This window comes from Corapipo altera, unplaced genomic scaffold (genome assembly GCF_003945725.1).
Source record: "Corapipo altera isolate COAL_440 unplaced genomic scaffold, ASM394572v1 343, whole genome shotgun sequence".
Classification (NCBI taxonomy): domain Eukaryota; kingdom Metazoa; phylum Chordata; class Aves; order Passeriformes; family Pipridae; genus Corapipo; species Corapipo altera.
In genome coordinates, this window is record NW_020884913.1 from 5,388,567 (window position 1) to 5,397,735 (window position 9,169).

At 50.9% G+C, this 9,169-nt stretch overlaps 1 protein-coding gene across 5 annotated transcripts in view; it reads left to right on the forward strand.

The window, feature by feature from the left end:
- Positions 1-8,954, forward strand: part of TMEM104 (transmembrane protein 104) — a 44,297-nt gene extending 35,343 nt beyond the window's left edge. For all 5 annotated transcript variants that reach the window (XM_027654712.1, XM_027654716.1, XM_027654714.1 and 2 more), the window contains exon 10: positions 5,297-8,954. In XM_027654712.1, the coding sequence (XP_027510513.1) occupies positions 5,297-6,057 (761 nt within the window). In that variant the 3' untranslated portion in view covers positions 6,058-8,954. The remainder of the gene's footprint in view (positions 1-5,296) is intronic.
- The last annotated feature ends 215 nt before the right edge of the window (positions 8,955-9,169 follow it).

The window sequence follows — 9,169 nt, forward strand, 5'->3', positions numbered from 1 at the left end:
CACACTTCTGTGATCTTAACCTGCCCAACATGTGGCTGTGCCTCCCCTCCTGTATGAGCAACAGTACCCTGCCAGGTGGACCTGCCTCAGGCTTTGGGGCAGGGAGCGTAACACTCCATTAGTGGAAGGAGCCACACATGTTCCACAACTTTTGCTCATACCCTTCTTCTGGGAAGTAATTTCCCTCCTCTTTTCCTTCTGACATCTCTCTCCAGAGAATTGCTGTCTTCTATGAGCATATCCATCTTGCTTCCTCACAGTCTCTGCACTCATAAATCCTTCATCTTCCTAGAGACAGTGTTTTAGGGTCTGTCGTCGTCAAATGTGATCCTTAACTACTCCAGCTCCCGCAACTGACGGAGCAAACCTGGTTTTCATGTTACCTCTTTACAGTCGATTCATATAGAAACCCCCTCTGAAGGTTGGAGAAATTTATCAGCTGCTGCTCTGGAGTTTACAGATAGCTGGAGGTCATGAACAAGTGGCAGGACGTAGTCTCTGCAAGAGAAACTGGCTAAATGAGTTTTAAATTTAAAAATCAATGTCTTTATTTCAGATACTTTGTTCTGCCAGCATGGTGAACTCCAGCCATGCTTTAATAGTTTAAATGCCACAGTATTGATAATGCCTGGCAGTTCCAGAGTTGCAGTGGGCTCTTCAGCTTGCCCAAAACACTGCTGGAAGGAGCTGGCTCTGAGGGGGAGGGCACCAGCATCCTAGAAAGAAATCAGCAGGGAAGGAGACAACAGGGAAGGGATGCAGAAGGTAGGACTGACTGATGTGCTGCTGGGCCATTCAGTGTGTACAGAGCTGATGCTCTTGCATTTATGCCCTTTCTCCTGAAGGAGCTGCCTAACACTAAACTGAGATCTGTTCCTCTGTTTAAGAGTGGTCTGCTGTGTATTGGCTTGATGGAGGATCAGGGTTAAGGTGGGGAGAGATCTTCCTCTTTCCAAAGAGACTGGGCTCAGGGAGCTCTGAAAACATCTCCCTCATGGAATCCATCTTGCCACCTAATGTATGAAAAGGGAAGCAAGTGGCACGTGTTGGGAAGGGGTGATTCATTATCATTATTTCCTGGCATATTGATTCTCTGCTTCGACAGGGAAGCTCTGTCACGGCGTCAGCCGGCGGTGACGGATGGCCCTGCCACAAACGTGTCGGCAGCGCCGCGTGGCACCGGCTCAGACTAATGGCTGGGGGGCAGGGGAGCAGCCAGGCGTGGGGTGGCTGCACTCCACTGCCTCTCTGGGTCCCTGGGAGGGACAGCAGGCAGGTACGGTGATGTTTGCCCCGGGCTTTGCTCGTGGAAGGAGGAATGAGAGCAGGGACAGGGTTGGAGAAGACGTGACCATCTCACAAGTGTGGTGTCTTCCAGGGATGCAAGGGAGGGTTAAGCCAGAAGCGCATTCTGAGCATCAGTTCTTCCAAGAATCTACCATGATGGGGGGAAAACAAATGTGTTTTAGCCTTGGACTTATTGTTTTCTTTTCTGCAATAGCCTCTCTGCAGAGAGATGAAGCTCATGGACAAACAGCATTTTTCATTTGCAAAGGTGTTTTCTCTGGCTCTGCAAAATGATCCTTAAACTCAGAATGGCTAAATTATCTTCACTGCTTCTCTGCAGCTCTGTTATGCTTCTATCAAAGTACACAAAAATGTATTTCTTAATATCCCCTGACTCCCATATTTCCCAAAATGTAGTTCTTTGGATGCCTGCTCATCCATATTCAGCCTTATTTCACCTACAAGAACCAGAGCAGAACTGCCCTGTCTCTGAATCAACATCTCAGTCAAGCAGGAGAGGCAGCAGTAGCTCTCTGCAAGGTCTTCTTTATCTGAGAAGAGCCAGTGTTTGCTGCTCAAAGAGTGATGGGAGCAAAGAGAGTCTGCAGGAGAGGCAGTCGGATGATTGGGATGAGATTCATCACAACTTTTCCTTTATAGCGTAGCCCCTCTTTATTTTTTTCCACAGGCTCACTTCCATCCTACACCAAAAATGATGCTCGAACATCTAGAGGAGAGAAAATGAGACAAGAAGTGCCTCTGAGCCAAGCCTGTGGTTTGGGGGTTTGGAGTGGGTCTGACACTGTGGAAAAATTAGGACAAGCAAAATCCTCGACTGCTTTTTAAGCATTTATATAAAACAAGGTGTAAAGCAAAGTTTTCTTGTAGGCAACTAACAATCCACGGTGGCATCACTGCCCACCTGGCTCTGAGTGCTGTTGGTCATGGTGTCTGAAGGTGTTTTATCCCTGGAGCATCCTTTGTCCTGTGTGGAGAGGAACAGATCAAGAGGTTTTTTTATGAACCCATGTCTGACTTCACCAGGATCCTTGTGGTGAAGGAACACCGTTGCACAGTTGATGTGGCAGCTGTAGGTGACACAAAGTATTGTTGTGTGAGTGCCTTCAGCCTGCTGTCCCAGGTAGAGGATGTGAGTGGGAGCTTTTTGTGTGCCTGAGGATCCTGTGCTGCCTCTTTTCTGCTCAAAGCTGCCTGTCAGTCAGCCTGTCATCTTCTTTTCATCTTGACTTATCATCCAAACCATATCTAGGTTTCAGAGTGTCGGGTTTGGGCTTGCCTCCTCCCAGGGACAGAGAGATAAATCTGACATGCAAATGTTTTAGCTCTCCGGTTCTAGAATTGAGAAACTCTTCTGCTGCAGGGAGGGAGAGAAACCAACCATTGGGACAGGGCTGCTGTTGTCCTCTAGGGCTGGAATTGTGCAGGGGAGGTTTCCAGTTTACCCAGCACCATTTCTCTGAAGGATCTTGCATCTGCAGAACACCAGTGCTTGGGCAGGGGGAGCAGAGCTTGCCTTGCTGGAAACACTAGGTTGTCACTCCTTGTAATTTTAGTAAGTTTAATTTCTGAAATGAGTATTTAAGAAAAAACAAAGGTGTTAAATTCTAGTTGCTTAAGCCAAAGACTTCTATCTGTCATTTAGGGAACGCACAAGAATTCTGTTCCTTCAGTGCTCCCTGCCCGAAAAGCACATGTCAGGGCAGAGGAGATGGGAGGTGCTCTGAGGATGAGGTGCCCACCTGGAAGTTTCCCTGAACTGGTCCTGTTGGCACTCGTGCAGAAAGTGGGATTTTGAGCCAATGGTGAGAGTAGGTCACTCATCATTCTGCTGAGCAGAGCACAAGGAGATTCACTGCCTGGTGTGCAGGGGAAGAGGTGCAAGGCTTCTGAGTCTTACCTAGTCCAGATACAGGAGCAGCTCAGCACTGGGCCACAGAGCTCAACCACCTCTCCCAGGCAAGATGGAAAGAAACAGTCTTGGCACATATCCAGAGCTGCCCAACCTGCTTTGTCTTATTGCTCAGGGCATCTTCTCCTCTTCCTTGTAGGCTGTGCAGCCCTGGGGAGCACAGCCACGTCACATCACCCGGAACACAGCTCTTTCTGGCTTTCTTGCTGAGCAGATATGGCTGGCAGGCATCTCCCCTCTGGGACATGTGGGGGAGGCACAAAAACTGTACCTGTGTTCGCAGTGCCCCTCGCTCACTGGCTTGAGTGAAGGCGAGGGGAATTGCACACCCCCAGAGCAAAGAGCCTTCCACAGCCCTCTGTGATTGCTCTCGGAAGAGTCAGTAGAGCCCAGCTCTCCCAAAGCAGCCGGGCCCTCGTGGTGCTGTGAAGGAATGGATCTGCTGCCATCAGTCCAGTGTTTGTGGAGGGCTGTTAGATGTGCCCTGTCACTGGGAAACGGTTGGGAGCGAGAGGTTTCCTGAGGCAGCATGAGGTGAAATGTGGCGTGCAGCTTGGAGCTGCTGTTTGCAGCAGGAGGAAGAGGATTACTGAGGGAGGAGAAACTGGGTTTCAAAGAGCGCTGGGGGTGTGCAGGAGCCGATGTTCAGTAAGGTTAATCTGGTCTGGCTGGGCACAGGACAGGCAGCGTTCACTAGCTGGTCTGTAACTGCCTTCCCTAGTCCCATCCCTGGCAGAGTTCCCCATCTCCAGCTGCCTGTGTCAGGGAGAGCAGGACTGGGCACAGAACAAGCCAGTGTCCTTGTCACCCCACAGCGAGCCTGCCTGGCTCCCAGCTTGGACTGTGCACTGCTCAGTTTAATTCCTCTGTATTTATATTTATGACGTTCAAAGTTGTCTGTAATAGTAGTCTCAGCATTTTGTTGTTTTTTCATTACCTGATAATTCACGGCTCTGTTCCCTCACAGAGTGCACAGACAGCTCTGTGCAAGCCACAGTGGCCCATCCATTGCCAGCACCAGACTGTAAATCTCGCTGCTTGCTGCCCTGCCAGGCAGGTCCTTTCCCCCCTCTGTTGCTTGTTAACTCCAGCAGCTGATGATCATCTTTCCCAGGTTGATGCGATTTTTGTGACACCAGAATTAGTTTTCTGCTGGTTTTATGTGCCATGCTAGGAATGAGAGTCTCACAGTAACTGCTGCTGGCTCAAATTTCGACCCTCAGAGTAAATAAGGGCATTAGCCTGATCTCCTCAATTCATTTTGTCCCTGGCACGTTGCTGTTTGTGATAAGCTTTGTAAAATGTTGTTAGGCTCTTCCCCGACATAAGTGAATGGGAAAGATGAGCAGACTTTGTGCCTAGAAGTGATGAATTTTAATAGCAGTCTTTCAGTGCTGCTTTAGTCCCTTCCAGACTGGCTTCTCCACCCTGGGATTAGCTACAGACAGCCTGTTCCTCCTGCCCAGGAAATGGCTGGCTAGTTCTTGCTCTATCATGCTCGACAGATCACAGGGACAGGAAAACTTGGTAGTAGCTGCTGCTCTTGTGCACATAGGGGAGGTCTTGGAAACATTACTTCAGTTGCAACTGTGTAGAAATATTTCTGAGGTTGACTGGAGCCAGATTTAATCTTGTCTTTCTTTAGAGGTCAAAGCTCAAACATCTCTTAAGCCATTTTAAATGGTGATATTGAGCCAGTGTGTGTGGTAGAAGCATCCATACACAGAGAGCCTTGAGGGTGATGGGCTCCCCAGCCATGTTAACCTTATGCTTCCAAAGGGCTCAGGGCAGCCCTGTGCTCCTGGGGGTGGGAGGGCAAATCCTTGTGGGAAGGAGACTGGAGGGAGATGCCTGAGCCCATTACCTTATCTGCTGACTGGCACTGACAGCAAATCACAATTAATTCCTGTGCACCTTACCTTTGATGTACCACCCTCAGATAAGGTGGTACATCAAAGAGATAAGGAGATGCTCTTGCATAGCAGGAGAGAGAGCTGGTGCCAAGACTGATGGTGTGATGGGAGGAGGGTCATGGGGAGTGCAGGCCTGGGCTTGACCTGAAACCTTCTCTCTCTCCAGCTTTCATCCTCATGATAATTCTGGCCCTCATCCGCATCAGCAGAGGCCAAGCTGAAGGTCACCCGTCCATGGCCCAGCTGTCGGGCATCCGCAATCTCTTTGGGGTGTGTGTCTACTCCTTCATGTGCCAGCACTCCCTGCCATCCCTCATCACACCCATCTCCAAGAAGAAGCACGTCAACAAGCTCGTGCTGCTCGATTACATCCTGATCCTGGCTTTCTACAGCCTCCTGTCCTTCACTGCCATTTACTGCTTCCGCAACGACACCCTCATGGACATGTACACGCTCAACTTCACCAACTGTGAGATCATCAACGTTGCCTTCATTCGGTACTTCCTGGGCCTCTTCCCCGTCTTCACCATCAGCACCAACTTCCCCATCATCGCAGTGACCCTGCGCAACAACTGGAAGACCCTTTTCCACAGAGAAGGGGGGACCTACCCGTGGGTGGTGGATAGGATTGTCTTTCCTGCCATCACATTGATTCCCCCAGTGCTGGTGGCTTTCTGCACCCACGATCTGGAGTCCTTGGTGGGGATCACAGGAGCCTATGCTGGGAATGGGATCCAGTATCTCATCCCAGCTTTCCTCGCATACTGCAGTCGGAAGGACACTCAGCTGGTCTTTGGCAGCGGGACGGTGAACAAGCACCTCTCCCCCTTCAGGCACACCTTCTGGATTGTGTTTGTGCTCATTTGGGGCTTTTCTTGCTTTGTGTTTGTGACTGCAAACATTGTCCTGAGCGAGTCAAAGCTCTGATGGGGGATAGCAGCACATTCCCTCTGGGGCTCCAGAGACTCCAGATTTCAGCTCCCCCTCTGGGACTGTGCAGTGGGGGAGAGGTAGTGTGAAGGGAAGCTTCCAAGCCACTGGCTTGGTGACACGGGTCAGACCTGGACACAGACTTTCTTCGCTCCATTTTTGGGTGTGGATGGAGTGGATTCAGCCTTGTCACAGTCGTGGTTCTCAGACAAAGCCCTGGGGCTGAGCCCTTGGCAGCCTGCACCATTAACCAGTGTCCAGCCATTTCTGCCTTCGGCTCTGTCGGAGCAGCACGTTCTCTGTCCCTCAGTGGCTCTCTGAGTGCTGCAGGTCTCGGCACACAGAAGAGCAGACAGCCTCGGCTGCTCACTGCACTGATTGGCTAAATGTCCCTTCTCCCAAAGGCAGGGATGTGCTGTGCAGAATCCAGCAGGAGTTTGGGAGAACTGAGTCTCCTTTCTGCTGAGACTCCTTCAAACCAACCTCCTGTGCCACCTGAAGGAAGAAATTAAGAGTGGGAATAGACCTAATTCAGAAGAACATAATTTTTTGCAGTTACATTTTCATTTTCTAGAGTCATTAATTTGTTTGTGCACCATGGATTGCCTGGGATCTGGGATCTGTAGCTTAGAGCTGGATTTCTCCAGCCCGGGAGTTTACATTAACACTTCCATCCTGGTTTTTTTGTGCTGTGGCAGCCCAGTTGCTCAGAGCAATACCCCTCTGCATGCAGGGATACAGCTCTTCCCCCTGGAAAGGCAATCAGCCTTGAGTCCCTCGGCAACAGCACACGGCTCGGAGGTTTCTGCTGCCAGAGCCCTTGTCCCTTTCTCCCCTTTGCACGGGGCTGCTACCAGCCAGGCCCTGACTCCAGCGGTGGGGATCGGGGATGGGCTGGGGAGGTGCTAATTACCCAGTCCTGACACGCGAGAGGCCCGCGGAGCTCCGGCTGTGCACAGTGATGCGTTCCCAGCTCCCCGTGCTGGGTAATTAGCCTTGAAACAAGGTGGGTGTTAACTCAGGGGAATGTGCTGGTGCCAGGAGGAAGCGGCCGTGTCCTGGCTCAGTCCTGCCTGCAGCAGCACAGCTCCCAAAACGGGGCAGCAAAACCTGAAACCCTGCTGGAACTGGGCTTGAATCCCCCCTCTTCTCCTTCTGCACAGGGTTAAGGTGGGCTTTGGGCTGCTCCTGCTCTGCTTCTCTGAGAATGGGGCTGCTCTTACCTTAAGCAGCTCTAGGTGAGCCTCTGCTTTTAAGGCAATTGTGGTCCCTGTAACACCACACAGTGACAAACAACACCAAGTCCTGTGCTCTGAGGCCCTTGGACACAGATCAAATGGGGTTTCCTGACAAAAGGAAGAACATTAAAAGTCTTCACCTGAAATATTTTAACCCCCTGTTATCTGAGCAGGTTCAAAGCCAGGTGCATGTCAGATCCTCCTGCCCTCTGCACTTGCTGCAGTATTAAATGTCACCACTCACTAAAGCAAGCTTTGAACTGCAGCTCTTTTTAATCAAGCTCTGTTTTCAAGTAGGACTTTCTGGTTTCCATATGACCTGAAGTGCTCCTCCTGGGGGAATATGCAAGTACCTGGAGCTGTATAAAACCACTTCATGGCTTTTAAAGCAAAACCCTGCACCTCTCGAGCCTGAGCACTGCCACTGTGTCCTTGTGGAGCTGCCTGGAGAGGATCCGGGGGGACTGTTTGTCTTCTCAGCAGCTTGATCCTAAACAGGCTTTGGCAGCCCTTGGTAGTGAGTTTAAACATCCCCAAGAGCTCCTGGGAAGCTGATGTGGCGTCTTCAGTACCAAATTAAGAAGGTATTTTACAGGTAGCTGGTGCTGGTGTCTCATTTAGGAAGCAGTAGGTTGGAGGGCAGATTCATGGGGCAGCTGAGCTGGGAGCCACCTGCGAGGCAGCTGGGAGCTGGGCAGAGCTGGAGGGAGGAATTTAATGCTGACAGAATGAGCCTTTGGAAGCTGGAGAGGCTGAGGGGGCTGTTCCTCTGCACGAGTGTGCAGGTGTGGGTTCATGGAAGGGACTGAGAGCTCTCTCTGCCCTGGGCTGCCCGTGCTTTGCAAGGCTCAGCCCCAGCCCTCCACATGCCCATTTCAGCCTCTTGCCTTCACATTTCATTGCAGCCAGAGAACGGGGCTGTTCTCCATTATTCCATCTCCTCTCACCCTCCCTTCCTCTCTCAGGGCTGCCCCGCTGGCCCTGCCTGGGTTAGGGGACGAAGAGCACCCAGCCTGACACCCCCTCCCCTTTCCTGCCACCTCTTACATTTACAGATGTGCCTTTTCTTCCCTGGCCCATATGACCCCCTCGACAGAGTGTGTGACAGTGACTTCTGAGGGGCTGTACCTCCAGGAGCTGCTTGGATCCAGGTTTTGGATGCAGTGGCGCACTGAGGGCTCACACCCTGGCCCCAGCCTTTGCCGTGGTACCTTACTGGGAAGGACTCTGCTCCCCGAAGGAGCATGAGTGCTTCTCAAATAAATAACCACGAATTCCCAGACACCCATCGTCCTTGCACAGCAGCAAAACAAATATATCCGAGGAATTGGGGTGGTTAATGGAAAGAAGCTCTATGGCAGAGAACATTTTTCATATAAAACATGACATAGCAATGCCTTAAAAATTACTGGAGAAAGCGGGAAGGGGATGGTTCAGTGCAGCCAGTGCTGGCTGGAGGGGTGCTGTGTGACCCCTGGGTGCGGGGCATGAGCTCTCTCCTCTCACCCATCGCGAATTGAGTCTATTTTTATTTGGCCATTATCAGCACTAACAATTCATTATTACAGATTCACACGTGATGCTTGTCCTGACTGTAATTAGTTTTCAAAAAAAAAAAAAAAAAGGGATTAAAACCAATAAAATGCACATTATACATCTGGTTTAGTCTGACTTCTTTTTCCATCCCCTTCCTCCTCGTGCGCAGGCACGGAGTAGCTATTCCTGGCGGGGACGGCCGTGACGGATGGGGCTGCAGGCCAAGGAGAAATGGCAAGCCGAGAGGCTAATGGAGACCCTCACCTCTTCCTCTCTATTAGGCTCCTGCAACTCTGGGTGGTAGCTGCAAACTCAATTAAAACATCTGTACTTTC